At 37.2% G+C, this 19,861-nt stretch overlaps 1 protein-coding gene across 6 annotated transcripts in view; it reads left to right on the top strand.

Moving 5' to 3' along the window:
* The window catches only part of YLPM1 (YLP motif containing 1), a 34,326-nt gene extending 18,602 nt beyond the window's left edge, over positions 1-15,724 (top strand). For 2 of the 6 annotated variants that reach the window (XM_064423830.1, XM_064423829.1), the window contains exons 8-21: positions 240-332; positions 699-873; positions 1,023-1,168; positions 1,516-1,703; positions 2,331-2,393; positions 2,687-2,806; positions 3,103-3,279; positions 3,496-3,579; positions 3,806-3,889; positions 5,331-5,417; positions 8,381-8,432; positions 13,232-13,362; positions 14,774-14,953; positions 15,325-15,724. In XM_064423830.1, the coding sequence (XP_064279900.1) occupies positions 240-332; positions 699-873; positions 1,023-1,168; positions 1,516-1,703; positions 2,331-2,393; positions 2,687-2,806; positions 3,103-3,279; positions 3,496-3,579; positions 3,806-3,889; positions 5,331-5,417; positions 8,381-8,432; positions 13,232-13,362; positions 14,774-14,920 (1,547 nt within the window). In that variant the 3' untranslated portion in view covers positions 14,921-14,953; positions 15,325-15,724. The other 4 variants (XM_064423831.1, XR_010364427.1, XM_064423832.1 and 1 more) reach the window with 4 other exon arrangements.
* Positions 15,725-19,861: the final 4,137 nt, after the last annotated feature.

Here is a 19,861-nt window from a genome sequence, read left to right as displayed (position 1 = left end):
GAAGTCCCATTGTTAAGATGGAGTGGTTTACATACACACACACAAACCCACTTCAGCCTTTAAAAACCGTGGTGCTGTTTATTTATGTAAAGCTTTTTTGGCGTTATCCATTAAAAGAAATTATGGTAGTTTGTTCTAGTCGCTTTGAATGCCATTGACTGGTTATTTTTCATGAAGAGGAAAAAAATACAAGATATGTGTTTTAAAACCTTAGGATTTTTTTGTTTATTTTCAACCAGATATAACCACGAGTAAAGTGGAACAGATTCCATATGGAGAGAGGGTAACCCTTCGTCCAGAGCCTCTGCCAGACAGGCAAACATTTCAAAAAGGTAGGAGGTGCTTGGCTAGCTTTCATAGAGTTAGTTAGCTCTTAAGAAAAGTTGTAAGATGTTAAAAGTTTGTTCAAACTAAGTAACTCTTGTTTAAGCTACAACCACTTTATTTTCTTCAGAGATCCATAAGAATAACAGTTTATATTTTCAAGAGGAGTACTGCAGTCAATAACCTAGCCACTTTAAAAATTCAGTTTTGTAGCTTTAAGTAGGACTACGCAGTATGGTTGTCTGTTGTACAGTTTGGAAAAGAGTGTCTGATTAAGTGCATCCTAGCTCACATGTCATATGCTTTTCTTGCACTCTTACCTGTTCCCTTCTTTTTCCAAAGTAGTTTGGATTTCTATGGGTTTCTCCCTTCAGAGCATCCAGGTCGCTACAATAGAGAAAGAGATCGTGAGCCTTATTTTGAGCGTCAAGGTAATTCCAACACAGATCATCGGGATTTCAAGAGAGAGCGGGAGTTGCACAGAGACCGAGGTTCTGTGGACTACGAACGAGAGAGATTTGAAAAGGAGCGGCATCCCCGAGATGATAGGTACGTGATTTTGGGACACTATGGACATTAATGCAGTTGAGGCTGTATTGTGTATCAGGCTGTCCATTTTGCCTGTGAGGTACGTGTTCCTTTCACTCTGGAATCCACAGTGGAAATTCACAAAAATCCACAAAATACTTTTTTGGCAGGGTTCTTCCTACCACGCCTTCAAGAACTCAGTCTTACCGTGACAAGAAAGACCATCCATCCTCCAGGCGGGGTGGTTTTGAAAGACCGCCATATGAACGAAAGACAGATCGTCCAGCATATGATCATGGCCCTTCCATGTTTGGAGGTACAGTTTCTCTATCTTGAAGTCATGCTAGAATATTATTAAAAATAATAGACTTGCAGAGGTGAAGATTAATTAGTAGAAGATTGATTTGCAATGTTTGTTTGTTCAAAATATATAATTCAGGAAAATGTTTTTAGGTGGTGGCATTTAGTTTTGTTTTTCAGTGGTGTTGAGATCATGAATGAAACCGTTATATATGCTGCTAAAAATTGTCTTTGATTGCAATAGGTTTAAGATTAGAAATTTTAGTTATTTATGAGGACATATCTGTGAATTTAACTTAAAATAATGAAGGTCTGTTTAAATCAGCTCAGAACATCTTAATTTTTTTATTTTACTGAACTAAGAAAATTCTTCTGTCCAAACACTGGAATTTGAAGGTGATCGTAGAAATTACCCTGAGGAAAGGATTCCCATTTCTGCTCCATCAATGCCTCGTCAGCCACCACCTGCTCCACGAGTAGAAAGGAAGCCAGAATCTAAAAATGTAGATGATATTTTAAAGCCACCAGGACGGGATAGCAGGCCAGAGAGGGTGAGTGTACATTCTGAAAGCAACAATTGATTTCAACAAGGTCCGTATCCAGATAAAATGCTGGTGGATGTAATATGTTGGGAACAAGTGTACATTTGAGGAAGCTCTGGAAGTTAGCTTAGTTCCTTTGCAAACACCTGGAGTGCTGTGGCACAGCTATTAGGAGTCCACAGGAGAGGTGAACTTCATTGGAATGCTCAAAGGGAATTAGTGTGTAATATTAAGGTGTTTTGGCCTCTTCTGAGGTCTTCTCTTTGGTTTTTGATGTATCAGGGCAACGACTTGTCTTTACACAGAGATTTGGCAACGCACCATACTATGTAAGAAAGAGCACAATTTAGGCTATAAAACATTTAGGTAAGTTTCATTCAGTTGAATGAGAAAAGTTAGTGAAACTGAACCAGACCTATAGCATGCAGCCTAAACTGCTGAGATGATTAACATCAAAAACTCTGATGGAATTACTACTGTTTCTCACAGCCTGGTTTCTAAAACAGGCATTGAGTGCTTGATGAGATGCAAAAGTGTGAGCCCACAGCACATAATTTTCCAGAAGAAAATATTTGCAAACAAGAGTCTGTTAAATGTAGTACAGTATCATATCTGCTTACATGATCTTTGTTTCAGATTGTGATCATCATGAGAGGGTTACCTGGCAGTGGAAAGACACATGTAGCAAAACTCATCAGGGTATGTAAACAGGCACTCACTGTGTAGTGCTGCTTGTCTTCTACATGTGCTTCCTCTACTGTTCACTTTCTGTTTGCCTAGAATTCAAGTCTGTTGTTATTTTATGTTCCATGCCTTCATGTGCTATGTGAATCTCCCCCAGTATTAGCAAGCAGGAGGGATATTACTCTCTTCTTGTTTTAGCTGTTGAGCAAGGAACTGCTCTTGACCAAAAGTATTTTGAAGATTTTGAAGTGTAGCAGAATGGAATTTTTACAGCAAAGGTATATGCTTTCTTTTTGCTTCCTTCCCAGGATAAGGAAGTAGAATGTGGAGGACCTGCACCAAGAGTGCTCAGCCTGGATGACTACTTTATCACTGAAGTGGAGAAGGAGGAGAGAGACCCAGATACAGGGAAAAAAGTTAAAAAGAAGGTAGTCTTAATTCTGTTGCTTTTCTTGACAAAGAAGCAAGACATTCTGGAAAAACAGTGGCAATCAGAATTCCAGAGTGTGGGTTGGGAAGAGTGCAGAGGTCTCTGGGCTGTTGTTCAAAACAAGCCAATATAACTTAGGGTTATGTTAGGGTGGTATGAGCCTAAATTCTTAAAAACTGACCTGAAAGGTGTTTTTCCAGTACCCCAATGTACTTTGTGGTCATGCCATTCAGGTGTTGAATATTAGCCATTTTATAGATGTCCTCTTTCTTAATGCTTTTGTCCTTGGTAAAGGTGATGGAGTACGAATATGAGGCTGATATGGAGGAGACCTATCGTACCAGCATGTTTAAAACATTCAAAAAGACCTTGGATGATGGCTTCTTTCCCTTCATTATCCTTGATGCTATCAATGATAGAGTGCGACACTTTGAACAGTTTTGGAGTGCTGCAAAAACAAAGGGCTTTGAGGTAATAGAGCCTAAATAGCATTTGAACTTGCTGACAGCCATATGCTGATGTTTGTAAGCTTTTGATTGGAATATGTCTCCCACATTCAGGAAAAATGCTGTGATTTACAGTTGCAAATTTACCTTTTTTAAAGTACAACTGCAGAGTGTATCACAACATAGAAAAAGAGCTCTAAAAATTGGTTTACAATATTTAATATTGTCTTTTTCTCTCTAGGTCTACTTAGCTGAAATGAGTGCAGATAACCAGACGTGTTCCAAGAGGAATATCCATGGGCGCAAGCTAAAGGATATCAGCAGGGTAATCTACATCTGGAGTCACATTGTGCTTTTGGGCCCACTGTTGTTTGAAAGCTATAGACTACATAATGCTTACACTTCTCCTCTAAGAAATACTGGTAGTTATTTCATGGGATTGATTAAAATTACTGAAGTACAGATACATCTTGTTAGCAATCAGAAACCAAGTTTTCCAATGAATCTGTTAGATTTTCAGAGGTGCTTCATTTTTGTGTGTGTTTTGTTAGATGTCTGATCACTGGGAGGCAGCACCACGCCACATGATGCGCCTGGACATTCGGTCTCTGTTGCAGGATGCTGCTATCGAAGAGGTGAGAGCAGATCAGGTCAATGTGACTATACTGAAAATATAGAGCAGACAAAGATGTGATCACAGCAAGGCACTTTAGAAAGCCAGAATCACTGTGTCAGGAAAGTGTGTTTTGTTATTCTTATGAATTACCCCAAACATCAATGTACGTTTTTATCTTTCATCACCTTTTTGAAGCTCAGACGTAGTTATCTTTGAGCGAGAGTTGAAGTCACTTTGCTCTTAGCAACTGTTGAATACCAATTAAGGAGGTTAAAGAGAATCTTTGTACTCTTAGATGATATTCAGCACTTTTTACAGGTTACTGAATTATTTAGATCATATTTTGAGAAAGTAGTTGGAGAAAATAAGATAAGGAAATAAACAAATTTTAACTCAGTCCTTGTTTTGGAAAATACAGATGTTTAGCAGAGAATGAAGAAACAAATCACATGTAGCAGAAGGCTATAATTGCCTTTTCACTTCATTTGCAGTTTGCAGTGACATGCATGTTTGGTGTGTCAGCTTACTGTATTGTTGCATTTGTCTTTAGCGTTGTGTCAGGAGCTCTGGGCATAAATGAGTGTTGGTTGTGTGATCTTTGTGAATGAACCATGACTTGATGCTGTCAGAACGGCTCTTGACATGGCCATAAAAACTGATGAGCTGCCAAAGTAGACAGAGGGTCTTTGCAGTTTGTCACAATGTTAGCAAGTTATTATAACATCTCCAAATTCTTTGTACTGGAAAAATAGTCATCTTTAAGAGGACAGCAACAGGTTTCACTCTAAAGTAGGCTCAGATAATGGCATATTGGGATTGACAAGGTTTTGCAAATTATATAAAAAACTGTACAGACTTGGAGAGTTTTACATATTCCAGAGTATATGCATGGGTGCCCAGTATAGCTGCGGAGCCCAGAAAGTATTGCATTAGATGAGCAGAGTTAGATGTTATGTCTTCATTCTTCTTTTTTGTTATGCTGAACTCTGTGGTTACTAATGTTCTTCACTGTGATTTAAAAATACATAAAAATAAAGACACAGTAGAGATGTTCTGTGCAGAGACAGTCATTCCAGGTATATGTAAGTGGCAAGTTTAAGAACTTTTTCTAAGATTGCAAGTTTTGAAATGTGATTGTGTGGTAAGCAAGAAAGTGTCATGCTGTTACAGATAGTGGTAACACAAGGAATGCATATGAAGGAAGGGAATGAACAATTTTTGCTTTTCCCCAGAAAATATTTGTAAAGAATATTCTCTTTGTCACTCTGTTGCTAGAAGAGAACGTGCTTCTTAGGAAAGCCAGAATGGACACAGGATTCATATATATTGCATCATCATACTTTCAAAGATGAATCCTTTCTTTTCTATTTGAATCTGGACATCTCTATTTACTCTCTTCAAAAGAAAATCATTTAAAGCCAGACAGTGCCTTGTAAGTCTGTGCATGTGCTTTGGAACAGGTGGAGATGGAGGATTTTGATGCAAATATTGAAGACCAGAAAGAAGAAGTCAAGAAGGACACAGCAGAGGAAGAAGAAAGTGAACTGGTAGGAGACACATCAGCCATCCCTCACAAATTGTTCATTAATGTGTCTGAGAGAGAATCTCAGTCTTACAAATGCCAACCCATTGTTGTTCTTAGCAGTGTGATCTTAACTCCCATCTTTCTAGCAGTTTTTTACTTAAACATTTCTAGGAGAACTTTAATGATAAATCATATTATTTCTTCCTAATTTATTTCTAAAAATACGTGAGTATGTGCTACAAACAGTATTGTCCATGGAGCATGGTAACATGCCTCATAGAGACATTTTAAATTGCAGTACATAATAGTGCTGTCTTCCAGATAATCTAAGAACTACACAAAGTGGAAGGATGGGAGCAATGGGCAAAGATTAATTTAGCTTGTTTCCTTTCACGTGTCTAAAGAACTCTCCTCAACTGTCTCAGTATATGATAACAGTTATGAACACTGCTTTTTCTGCCACGGTTGACTGACTTTGTTTGTCAGGTGGTATTTGCAAGGTGAGGCATTAGGTCTCTTGGATAAATAAAGGTTACAGAAGCGCCCTGAGGGCTGGCTTTTTTAGGTATGTATTTAAAAGGCTACGAAAGGCTTCCTGCTGTAACTTCTTGGTATGTGTTGGAGCTGCAACTGGTCCGTGCTTGATGAGTTGAATGTCTCAAATCTTGGTGCCCACAACCAAGCAGTTAAAGTTAAATAAACAGGAAGTAACCAAAAATGTCTGAGTTGAGCAAAGTGTTTTTCCTTGATGGAAATTTACTATTCGTTAGGAGTGGCAGATCAGAAAGCAGTTGAAACAGAATTTTGAAAAGCTTAGGAAAAGTGGATTCTAATAAACATCTGTTTTTTTCAACATGACTGATTTATTTTCTTCGCTAAATTATTCTTTGGCGCAGAATATGAGACTGCATAAAGTGTGGTTAGAACATTTCAAGGATACATCCATGTTTACAAAAATATGGCTGCTAGTCCCATTTCCATGAGCTATAGTTAAAAGAGGAATTTGTCTTTAGCTTTTAAGACATCTGTGCATAAATCTGTGTGTGTATGTGTGTGTTTATGGGTTCTGGGGAGTGTCCTAATGTACAGCACTTATAACAATAGGCCTTTTCTTTGAGACAAAGAGAAAGCAAACAGTAGTCTGCATATAAGAATGTGTCCTATTCAGATTCACAAGATACGAAAAAGAGCATTATCTGCTGTGGGTAATCTCTTGAATTCAGTCAGATGGCTAATCTCAGAGAATTATGTCAGACAGAAAGTGGAACAGGACACTGTATTTGGTATCTGTTACCCTTTTGAGAGCATTTGATGAGGGTTATGCAATTCATTTTGCTGCATTTAATCCTGTGAGAAAAGGGAGGTCTGAAGCTCCTGCCATCTGGCAGATATCTTTGAAATATCCAACTGTTTTGTACCAAAGGATAAAGTCTGAATCTTTGCTTATCCTATTTGAGGACCAGGATGTTGTATAGATTCAGCACACAATAGGCCATTTCACACCATCAAAGTCACTCTTCTTGCTATTATCAACTCCCATAGGATTGTTTGTAGCATTCAGACAGTTCCTGCTTTTCTGTGCTTGATGGTATGAATTATTGATACATTTAACTTAGTGTTCTCACCAGTGTATCCCACATCAGTTTGTTTAATGCAGGCTTTTAGCTGTGGTGTAAACTTTCTGAGCAAGCTTTAAAGTGCAACTTGGTTTAAATGTATAAACATATGTATATACATGAAGTTTATTTGTTTGTTACAAGGAAATATTGCAGCACAAACTGTTTTGGTTTGCATTAATTACAGATTTTATTAAAACCAAGAAAATCCAGAGATCTGATAACCTCAAGTCACTGATACATGCTTGATAGAAAAAGCTCATTCAAGGATTATTAAGAGCAGTGCTGATTATAATCAAATGCAGTGTGGCTCTCTGGAATTTACTGGAATACATGAATTTAGTAACACATAGTACTAACAAATACGCATATATTTTTACCACAGTGGAAACAACCTATAAATAAAGCAGGAAAGAAGTTAGTGTAATAAAACTGGTTTGTGAATTGTTTGTTTTCTTCCTGAAATCTTCTAGAGTAGTTCTTTTCCCTCTCTATTAAAAAACATTCTAAAAAATAATTAAATTCTCTCGGAGGGCTTCCGTTCACTACCTTGAGCTTTTTTATGTGGTTGCAGAGGAACATAAGTACTCTTACACTGAACTGAACAGCTGAAATGAGGGTTACTTAGTAACAATTTACTTGTCAAAGAATATAAAAAGAAAATATAACAAGAGGCTAACTAAAATAAATACCTTTTTGCCAAATTTATTTTCATTATGCTCATTTACAAAGAATAAACTGGCTCAAGTTCATTACACATGGTGACATTATTTGTAGGACAAAGTTGTTTTATAAGAATCATTGTGCTAAGAGTACCATTTTAAAATGAAAAGTAGTACTTAAGTCCTAGTGACTCAGCAGATACTCTCATTTAAACAAAAAAAAAGTTTGATTGTGGATTAACCACTCATACGTGAATTTAGTCTGTCCCTTCAAAAGGAGTAAGTGAAGCTTGTGTACTAAATCTGGGAATGTGTTCATAAAAACTTACGGTGACTTTTTCATTTGAGTTTGTAAAGCTTTGAATATTCTTTATGCCTGAAAGTTGTGTTGCAGTGAGTTTGCCACCTGGGATAATACAATACAGTAACTGCACACAGTGCCTTTGCTGTCTGTCAGACTCATTCTGGAGTTCTGTGTTTGCAGAGGGCAGCACTCTTTAATGATTTGCAAGGGCTGAAATCACTGAATGGGAAGTGGATGCAGAAGTTCTGAAATACCGAATAATTGGTCTCCATCTGATAATGAGAATTGTGCCTTACAAAAAGAAATACCTTAAACTCCCATTGTAATGCTGTTTCCAGTTCAAAAGTGATATGCATGTGTGTCTCTCTCTAATCCTCCGAGCTTCTTTCTGTGTATGATTTAGGGTTACATTCCGAAAAGCAAATGGGAGATGGACACTTCTGAGGCAAAGCTAGGTGGGTATTTATTTTTTCCTGTTTCTTATAGTTGGTATCTAATGATGTTTGCAAGACTTGAATTTTTGTTTTTACTGTGCCTCCTTAGAAAGACAAATAAATGCGTTGATTTCTATACATGTGTCTGAAACTGCAAAAGCGTCTATACAGAACAGGAATCTATCTTCTGCCGGAGGCAGGAGACTTCAGTACGTTCTAATCATCACTGTTGTATATACTCATTAATTGTTGCTCCATCTGTTCAAGGAAAGTACTGTGTCTTCAAATCTGAAAAAACCAGTATTTATATTCTTCATCTTTCTGTGTTTATTATTTTTATATAAGCAAAGAGTCAACTTACATCACACTGTACTCTTTTTCATATTGCATACCTTTTTTCCTAAGTGTCATCAGTAACTTCTTGCATTCTTGGAGACATGTCTCATAACTGAACTGTATTGAAGATGTTTCTCACTTTTCAAAATTGACATCTGTGAGGACAGAGTAGCTTTGAAATTGGTTCTGAATGATTAGACGTCAGTACATCTTTTCAACAACTTAGGCATTAAAAAGTTTAAAGTTCATTGTGCTTTGCAGTTCCAGGAGAGCAATAGAATTCTTCTTAGTAGTATGTAAAATGGACTTTCCAAAAGCACAAGGGCATGAATTCTGCTGTACTTTTTTTGTTCTCATTACTGCCAATATTAGGATTCTGCCAAATTCAAAAGCAACTTTCAGGCAGAAATGCATGCACCACATCTGTGGTGAAAGGATTATTCATGGAAAGGGGTTTCTGGTCATGATAATCTGTTTTGTTGTTTGGTTTTTGTTTTTTTTACTGAACAGTAAAAGTTCTAAATGAATGTTTTATCTAGGCTGTCTGCCCAGAACTGCTATTTTTGTATCATGTCCATCAGAAGTCAAAAATAGCTAAATGGGACACAGCATTTCTTAATAATTTTTAATTTTGAGGTTTGCTTCTTCGTGTGTGTGGTACAGCCTTGTGCATCATAACTTTCCAATAACCAAAATCACAACTGCACCATAGAAATAGCATTAGAAGGTCTGGTTTATATAAAGCAGCCTTTCACCTTTTTGCTGTTAAGGGCTTAGCTATACCATCTTTTCTCCTGCTGTGTTCTCTTTTAAGTCATAGAAATAGTTGTGGATTATTTCAATGATGTGGCACCTGCAGTACAAGCAGAGGGACCTTGTACTCAATGATTTTGGCATACCAAACAGCTAGGCAGTTAGACAATTAAGCTAGGATTGGTCTGCATTTTTGTTATAAGCAATGATTTATTTAATCATATAAAATTATTTCTTAAATTCATGCTAAGAACTGTGTTACGTTTCCTTCCACAATGAAAACTCCGTAATGTAAAAAACATTATTTTTATATGGTCTCCACTTAAATGTAAAATGGGGAGCAAGCAGCAGAGTCACTTTTATGCTGAAGTAAGTTACTTGCAAGGCTGTTGAAATAATCCTTTAACAGACAAACTTAATTAACAAATTGGATGTTAGCATGCTGCAAGACACAGATCCAGGTGCTGAGATGGGATTTCTATTAAATCTGTATTCACAATTTTACTTTTATAACTACCCTCTTGATTCAGTTTCATATATATGTAGGTCTGTAGATTAAAAGTAAATTCTGATAGAACTTAGGTTTTAAAAAAGTGAGGCATTCCTATGTAGAGAAGGCAGTTTCTCTGAAAATTACTCTGCCAGGGCAGTCAGCATTTAGCTTAAGGTGTACATTAGAAGCACTTACAGTCTGTGAGTAAGAATTACTATATTTAGTTCACAATAAGCCTTCATTGTAGATGATCAGTTAGAATTATTTCTGGAAAGACATGTAAGCTGTGGTGTGCATTAGTTGCTCTAAAACTGAGTTATTTCCTGGGAGCTGGCCTGCCCATTAGGTTTATTGCATTAGTCTCAGAGGGCACACATTTGCAGGATGACGTACATGCAGACTCCAAAAACAATGCTCTGAGTCTTGTCTTGCTTTTTTTGTTTTCTTTCTGAGTAGATATTGTTTACAGGAGAGCACAGTAAGATCTTGCTGATTGTAATAAACCTCAGAAAATGTCTGAAAAGTTTGAGTTCCAGCTGCAAACACTGACTTGTGACAATCGCCAAACACATGACCCAGAGCTCTTGCTTTAGCATTGATTTACTTTATTCTTACATTCCTCTTGAGTGTGTGTGTGATTTATCCTTTCCTTATGTGCTGTGCACAGCCACAATTTCATTCTGAAAGTCTATTCATGGGTCTTCTCAGTGCATAATGCACAAAGGTTGTTATATTGAAATTTAAAGTAACGGACTCTAATTTTTAAAATTTGACTGGAGTGTTTAGTGCAATGCTCTGTTTCAAGGTGCGGCTTAGTGGCTAGTTCTACAAACTTTCAGGAATGGAGAAATGAGCTCTGGTGTACCTGAAACTTTGATACCATTGTAAAATTTGCTCTAGAATACAAATGAGATTCTACATAAAACTTTGTGGCTTTTGTATAAGAAGAGAAAAATTTAACCGATTTATTTATTTAGGTTTTGAAGGAGCTAATTAAATTAGTTGTTTTCAGATGTTACTTTAAAAATTCTAAAGGTGAGTTTTTAAGTTTTATGGGTTTTCAGAAATGCTTCTTTGTTGTTTTTAAATATGAAATGATGAAATGATGTTCAGTAGGTTAACACTAAATAATCATCAGCCACAAATAATCACAAGCACCAGTGTTACAAAATGACACCTTGTCTCATTTTCAGAAAAGAATATTCTGAAATAATCCTTTGTGGCAGGTTTTTGACATGTGTGTAGTGTCTGCTGCATGACACACATACCTTGAACTGCAGTAGTATGGATGGAAGCAGACCTGTCTGGAAAAGCAATCCAGCTTCAAACATGGAAGGACATAACTTTTTAAAATAAATCCTGTGTAGCAGTAACAAAAAGGAACAGAGGGGAACTGCGTATTCAGAACAGCTCCTGAGCTGTCTACTGACGTTTGAGCATCACACGTTTCTTGGCAATGTTTTCAGTTGTTTGGGGTGCAGTAGGGAGTGGGAGCCTTAACTTACTTTCACATCGGTAATGAGGTGAGCTTGCATCATAGCTTCCTTCCAACAGGAATATGTCTGTCTGCAGGTACTTGCCAACAGAGAGCTTCTCCATTTTCCCTTCTTCATGTTCCTAAATGCTCCTCAATGAGTCTGTTAATCTCCTTTTCAATGTTATTTTTTTCTGGAAATGCTAAATGCCACAAATGATCTACACTGATTGATTGTAACTGGAGTAACAGAGGAATATTGTATAAATCAATTTTGTCTTCTAGAGGGAGTGTCACCTTTCTGTGGAGACCGAGCATCAAATTTGGCAGATTTAACTTAGAGCAAAAAGGAGAACCTTAACTAAATAATGTAACAGATACAAATACTCTGAACATTTTTCTTAAATGTTGGCTATTTTAAGAAGCAGAGGGATTATAATGTTTTATTAGAAGTTCTGTATTTGTTCCAGGGAAATGGGGCAGAGGTGGAGTCTTTAAAAGGTTTTGGGGTGTATGAAGGAGAAATAACTTAATTAGTTTATGGACTTTAAATTTTACTAGCATGTCTACAGTACCATTGCCTCACATTGTCTCCATTGTTACTCTTCTCTCTCTCCAAAAAACTCATCTCTGAACAGAGTTTCTTTAAGTACATACCTTTGAACATCGTCTTCTGCTATCCAGAAAATAATGCTGCCTTGTATTTGGTCTATTTCTGAGGCCTTTTGTGGGTGAATTTAATTACAACAGTGACTTCTGAAACAGTATTTCTAACATCACTGGTAATGGTTTAATGAATGTAATTGCCAAGCTTAGTGTACCTTCTACACATACTTGAATTGTTGGCTTATAAATTGGTAGTTTACATCGACGGAAGTAACAAAATTTCCTTTGACTTGTAGAGCCGGTTTTCCTTTTCATGCTTTGTTGTTCATAATCTTACAATGAATGTTTCATCTCCTTTCCAAAGACAGTTTGCCACATATTTTCAAGAAGGTGTTGTTTTCTTTACTGAGAATAAGTGTCTAAAGTGGAACAAAATTTTAGAACCTAGGAACGGAATTGTTTCTCCTCATGTATCGGTGCAATAAGAAAAAGAAGAAATTGAGGACTCTTGGACAAATGTACTGTTCAAATATTCATGACTGACCTCTTACACCATGAAAGAAAAGATTCTGAGATATTTTTCTCCCAGTCCTGGAAGACTTTTTAAATGGTTTGCCTTATGGGGAGAGAAAAAGGGGAGGATCAGGCTTTCCAAGGAGCGTTTTGTTTAGCAGAAACAATATCTCAAAAACTTGTCTTTGATGCATTAAGTTATATAATTGCCACTTGTTCCCTGAAACTGCATGTGTGCCATGTTTGACACAGTATTTATCCCCAAATTTGGGGAAAATGCTACAGCTTTAATATTGTGTTCAAATACAGAAAGATGGATCTGTGGTTCCTAGCTTTTGTTGGCTATATTGTACCTGTAAGGGCAAACTCCATGTAGATCCGGAAGAGCAAACTTTTTCTCCCTCATATAGAAAACAACACTGAGTGTTATTGCCACACAGTTAACATGAAAGATCAATAAAACTTAAAAACTGTGTTGAGTCTTCTTTAGTTTATTTCAACTCTCATCATTACACCTGTCAAGACAAGCTGGATGTACAAATTCTCCTGCTCGTTCTTTTGAAAACTTTTCCACTCTCATCTTGTTTGTGTGCATAATAGAAAAAATAATCTCCCTTAACGCTGAGGCTCTGTGTTTGTTCTCAGACAAGCTGGACGGTTTGCGGACTGGCACTAAAAGAAAACGTGACTGGGAAGCAATTGCCAGCAGAATAGAAGATTATCTGCAGCTTCCAGATGACTATGATACACGTGCTTCTGAACCTGGAAAGAAAAGGGTAATAAATTTTCAAATGACTTACTGTCTGTATATAACCCTTCAATGGCCTCTGTGAAAGAGAGCTTATATCAAGTAATTCAATGTCTATGAATATGGGAATTTCATTGACTCCCTTTTCATTTTGCTGTTCTGTTAGCTTCTGTAAGAAATTATGCTTGCAAGTAGGGTCTTCCAGAGGTAAACATATTAGTTATAACAGAGCTAGGAATTGTAGATAATACAGATTAACTATGCAGGACATGGTCTGAATACCAAGTGCTGCATATTTAAATTCTGTTGTAAAAAAAAAGGGGGAAAATCATAGAGGGAGATAAAGATGTAATAGAAAGAGGTAATTTTTTATTTTTTCTGCAAAATAGAAAGACCAGCTTTTGCCACTAGAAGTAATTTGAATTAACTGTTGGTGTTTGGGTATTGTTTTGCTCTGTAATGTCAAATAGAAAACTGATAGTACTGGACAGTGTGTCTGAGAGAAATTTAGGTACTTGTGGCATTGGCAGAGGAGATGATGGTGGAAGAAAACTGACATTGCTTATCAGTAGAAATGTCAGGGGAGGTTCAGGTAGACTGTGGATAGGGAGGTGCTGGTGGAAAATTGATAAGGCTACGTTCCCCAGTAACACATGAGCTTGAATGAGACTAATCAGTATGCAACGAAGAGCTCTTTCCCTTGCCGTTTTTTCTTGTCCTGCAATAGTGTGTTTCAGCTGAGTTTCTGGCCTGGAGCCTTTCTTCACTGCATCTCTCCCTCCCTCCTTCCTGTTGCTCTCCCTCCCATTGGTGTCTTGTTTTGGGGATGTCACTGTGTATGTTGAACAGGATATGTTAAAGGGATCTGCATTACCACAGAGAGGTGCAGTGCAGATAAGGAGATGTAAAGATGGGGAAATAACATGTGTAAAGAAATAGTGTGAAAATTTAAACAGAAATATATCATGGAAGATAGAGAAGAAAACTGTCCTTCATTTATTTATTCCTTGCTGACTTTGTCCTTAACACTGTCTTTCTGTAGTTTTATAATCATCTTTTAGATGTTTCAATTGTGCAATTGAAAGACAGATTTCCCAGAAAATTAAAACAGTAAATGAGTCTTGGATAATTCTTCCAGCAGAAAGTGTTGCTTTGAACAGAGAAATAATTGTATTAGTTACACTTCAACTCTCAGAACTATAGCACTGAAATGGAAAAAGCTTATCATCTATACCTTTTGTCTACTCCACAGAGCACCTGGTATATTCAATTAAAAATAATTTTCCTCTTTACCTATCAGAAAGAAAAAAACAATACTTACCTCTTCTAAGGAAAATTAGTAGAAATTAGTATTCTTATATTCTTACTTGCAGTGGAAAGCCTAGACTCATATCAGGATTTCTTGGAAGATTATTATACTGATAGGATGTTCTCCATAGGTGCGATGGGCAGATCTAGAAGAAAAAAAAGATGCTGACAGGAAAAGGGCCATCGGTTTTGTAGTTGGACAAACCGACTGGGAGAAGATAACAGATGAAAGTGGTCACCTTGCTGAGAGAGCCCTCAACCGCACCAAGTATATATGAAAAAGTGGTTAAGTGGATTTTTGTGCCTTTAAGGTAAATATTCATCTTCCATTGTTCTATCAACGTTTATATTCTTGATGTTTGGCAAGAGTTGAGGCTGCAGTTCACCCCGCTGTTGGAGTTCTCCCAGACAAGGTTATTTGATTTGGAACTTCGTGTAGTAGGTGTCAGCTGTGCCTGTGTCAACCTGCACCCTTCTGTACAGCACCTGGCAATAAAGGGGAAAGGGTTGTCAGCTCTCAGATCTCCCAGCTTTATTACAAGGAAGCTTGCGGTTCCATGTAGAGAAGTTTAGCTGTGTGCCTACTAGTCCTGTTGAGTTCAGATTTTGCTTATTATATCTTAATTCTGACCATGTTAATTGCTGGTTTATGTGACATAACAAACTTTTCCTTTCTTTACAGGCCATTTGCTCTGCGGAGAACTGAACCAAGGTGTCATGAGCATCTTGCATGGGTCATGTCACTCCCACCTTCACAGTTTTTCTTTGTTACTTTAGTTTCAGCAATTTTCTTGAGATACTGGCAGATAACCAGTGCCCTCAAAAAACTCATTGAATCCCACTACTCCTAAGTGAGAGAGAAAGTTTACTTTTTAATATTTTTGGAGGGGAGGGAGGGGGAGGGTCAGTAGTTTTAGCTGCTTTTTGTGGGATAAAGTGGAAGGATTAGACAGATGTTACCTCCACTGTACCATCACAGAATGTTTATCACCTTTGCTCTGTGGATGTTCTCGTTTTATACTGTATGTACCTTGTAGCTTATTGTATTAGGAAGCAGAACAATAAATTTCACTATAAACTCAGTGTTCTTGGTGGACCGTATAGTATGGTTTTTGTTTGACGTTTTAAATGTGGTCTGTGTTCACATGTTATTGCTCAGAGCCATCCTTACCTGGAAGACATACTGTGCTCATATTCTGGAATGTGTCCTGTCTTCTAGGTTTTTCACCTGCTCTTCTTCTCATAGACAGATCCATTAAGACCCCAGGTCTTGCTGGCCTTTGGGAGTTCATGTTCCTGGAAAGCAGGAATATCATTATGTTTGGATACTGGTTTCTCAATTATGTCAAATTTTTGTTACTTACGTGAGTATGAATTGTGTTGGATGGTTCTATAATGTTCAAGGTAGCAATGTATGAAAAACTTGTCTTTAATGCTCAATATGAAAGCCAGTACTAGAGAGTTTTATGAGGGGCAGCCTAGAAAATTTGTTTTGGTCTTATGTCTTTTAGTCAACGCTGATCCCTATCAGGTTGTTTAATTCCATTCATAAGTCTACTGAGTCATAGAGATACATCATTAAAAGAAGTGACAAAGACCAGAAGTTATACCCTTCTTTTCCTTTGATAAACATGTTAAGCTTGATAAAAAAAAAGATGAATGAATAACAGTCCACACTATTAAAAGTGGTACAGATTCTTCATAGATGCTAGGATACCACTTCCGCAGTGCATTGGGTTTGCTGATGAAAACTTCCTTTTGTCCTCACAGGTTTCAAAGCAAATGCTTTGCATTAACAATGTTGTAACCAGGAAAGAGATTTAAATTTGAAAATAATTGCTGTTTTAATGGTGAATTGAATTTTTCTCCTGATCTTTCTGAGGAAAGAAAATGAAGTCCTGAATTTTCCTTCTCTGTTGAGTGATTACATTGTACTTTGCATCTAGAGTGGTAAATCAGCTTGTTCTGGTGTGGTGGTAGTTCAGGTTGTTAAAGGAGAGCATGGTTGTAATAGATGGGTTTGTTTGCCATTCTAATGTTTTGGTTTATTGGCTGCCTCTCAGCCTTTTCTGTGGTGCATGATTAAAAGTTCTTCAGTAAACAAGGGGAATAGCTGAACCTGTATTATGCCCTGAATATGTTTCATACAAGAAAATTGAGCTCCCTGAATGCAGCAATTTTTAAATAGAAGGTATTAAATGCACATTTTCTGCGTACCCTTACTTTACATAGCATATATACTTCTCAAAATATTGCTCAGTACATACTCTTTCAGTTGTGGTGGAGAGTTTTTGACAAAGGGAAACTAATAGTTAACAAGAAATGAGTACTGTGTATTACTGTGGAAATCAGGTGAGCTTCACTTTGGAAGAGTTACACTCAGGTATGTGTAAAATGGCTTTCAGTCTGTACTCAGCTTTTCATGACAAAACTGGAGTTCTCGTGGCACACCATGAGTTGATGCTGCTTCTTGACTCTTAAGAACTGATAGTGATTTTGTCTGTATTTTTTGGTAATACAACTGTACCACATCCTTTTCTAACATTTTTCTTCCAGACTAAAGAATACTTCTGGAGCATTCCAATGGAAAGTGTCTGTCAGAAATTATAATGTTGTTTACTGGTTTTACAAATTTTGAAATTATTTTAGCAGATAATACTGAGAGGTTATGTCATGCTGTTTATTCTGTGGTGCATGTAGAACTAAAGAAAAATGAGCAGAGAATATACATGAAATTATACTTTACTCTGATGAGTACTGACAGAAAATATATCAGTCTTGAAGTTTAAACCAAAATTCAGTTATGAAAACATACCATTGTAGACTGTTGTCAGACTGTTTGACCAGAAAACGCTGAAGGGCTTGGGTTTTGTTGTTTTCCTGAAGTTCAGTTGTTTTCCCCTTCTTTAATACAGAAATATCAATATATCCATAATCTTTGCCATTTGTTTCAGTTGGTTTGAATGCTTAGCAGAACACTCTTCAACTTCTTGATGGGAAGTGGCTCTGAAAGAAAATAACTTATGCCAGAACTACAGCATATTGTAGATTCTACATACTCCAGACATTCGGTGGCTGAAGAAGTCAAGCAAAAAGGAAAAATTCATCATTCCTGCTGGCAGAACTGAGAATAGCTAGCTAATCCCTTGCTTGGCTCCTAACCAGAGGTTGGTGATTAGTGATTTTGCTTTTGTCTGGGAAGTCCTTCAGTACAGAATACATTGTCTTGATCCTGATTTAGCTCTTACTCTTATGCTCACTGAAATTGTCAGTAGAACCTTACACAGCACTGAGCAGAATGAATACCAGCTTTCATTGATAACTAAATAGGGAGATATGCATCTAGCACTCTCATATCTTTGACCATGCATGCAATTGTGCTGTCTCTAAGTTGCACTGTTTCTGTGCATCACATTGAAAAATTCAGCTCTGAAAAAACCATCAGCTGCTGCAGAATGGAGTTGCTACCTTCTCAACAAAGTTGACTGTTTAAACAGTATTTTCTGTGAATTATAGTTTCTTATGGCACTTCAGTTTTTTTCAAGTCAGTTTACTTTTTTAATATTGAAGCTACCTGTCTCATGAGAGAAGTACATGTGGTTTTTGCAAGGGAATGTGCAACATGCTGTGCTATGTGAATACAGCACAGTTGTCATCTTCAGTCACCTTGTGTTTTACTGTAGGATTGCTCATTAAGTGTGATGGTCTGACTATGGTAAGAAAGAGTGAAATAATAGCTGAGTATTAGGTCAGTTCTCGAAATTTGTTTTTTCTGTTTCCTTTAATGTTTACATCAACAAAGATAAATAACTTGCCTTGCATTATTTGTTCCCAGTCTTTCAAAGGGAAGAATTGGTATTGGTACAAGTTAGTTTTACTTTTCACACATCAAGTTGGGTTTGGCATTTTTTGGACTTTGCTTCAGTCATCTTTGTTAATCCTGTCCATTAGTTTTTCCCTGCCTATCTGTCGATACATAGAATACATCACTGCTCTTCTCTCTTTGTGTAAGGCATTGTTTTAACTATTTTCAGAAGCCTTTTAATCTCTGAGCAACCATTTAGGTAACCATGGGGATACTGAGAGGATTTCAGTAGAATCTTTTCTGAAAGGATTGAATTGCAAAAGTAGAGTTGTGATGTTACACTGAAACATATATTAACCTATCCGTAGAAAGCCCACATCTAATGCATTCGAATAGGTAAAAATTATCGTAGACCTGTAAGTTGCAAGTCACATTAGAAAGTGTGATTCCTGCAGAAGAATAGTCTGTAGGTAGTGTGCTTTTTAATGAGAGAGAAGAACATGATCTCACCAGCCAAAATCACTTTTTCCCAATTTGAGATTTCAACATCATCGGAACACTTTGAGAATCCTTTTGAAAGGAATAAAGTAATTCTGCCTGTGGGACACCTTGCTGTCATCTAAACAAGTGTATTGTTACCAGAAGAAAAAATACTTTGTTCATTTATGTAAATGCCGCTGTCGTGGTGAGTCATTTTTTGTGCCCTTAAGACACAATTTCCCTTAGCAGGCTGTGCCATCTTATTGTTCATGTTGCTGCCACCCACACAGTACTGGACAGAGTTGAGATTTGAAGAAATATGGTTGAGCTGGGATTTTTTGCTATGAAGTTCGTGCTGCCTCTGGCAGCATGCAGCTAGGTAGCTGTTTGCTGACTGAACTGAAGGCCTGGAACTCTCCTGGGAGCATTGTAGTTCAGCATTCAAGGACTGGAAAGGTGAAGCAGTACTGCGTTTTCTTTGCTTATGGAATGTTCACATGGCATGCATCCTCGGGAAGCTAAATAACGATGGATACATGGTTCCTTTCTGTTATGTCTCTTCAGCATTTAATGTTTCCCAGATCACTTCTGGAAAACGAGTTCTAAATTCTGATCTTGGGTGCACTGACAATTTGTGATCAAACTACAGCAGGACAACTTGCATACTATGAGGTAAAATACTTGAGGAGCCATGGTCGCAATCTCAGTTGAGATGGGTACACTTGGAGCATCAGCTATTCTTAAACTGTGGTTATACTTAGTCTTCTTGTCATAGTAGAAATGAGACGAGAAAGAACAAAAGTTTCATAGAATTTTAAATATGAATGGCACATTTTGGGTTTTGAGTCTCTAGGGCAATCACCTTTATTCTCTTATAAAACTTAAATCAAAATTGTTTTCTCTTCTGCTCATTTCTTTCTACTTGCGTGAGTCA

The sequence above is a fragment of the Passer domesticus genome, chromosome 6 (genome assembly GCF_036417665.1).
Source record: "Passer domesticus isolate bPasDom1 chromosome 6, bPasDom1.hap1, whole genome shotgun sequence".
Taxonomy (NCBI): domain Eukaryota; kingdom Metazoa; phylum Chordata; class Aves; order Passeriformes; family Passeridae; genus Passer; species Passer domesticus.
The sequence above is the reverse complement of the archived record's forward strand: the minus strand, read 5'-3'. Positions and strand labels throughout refer to the sequence as shown.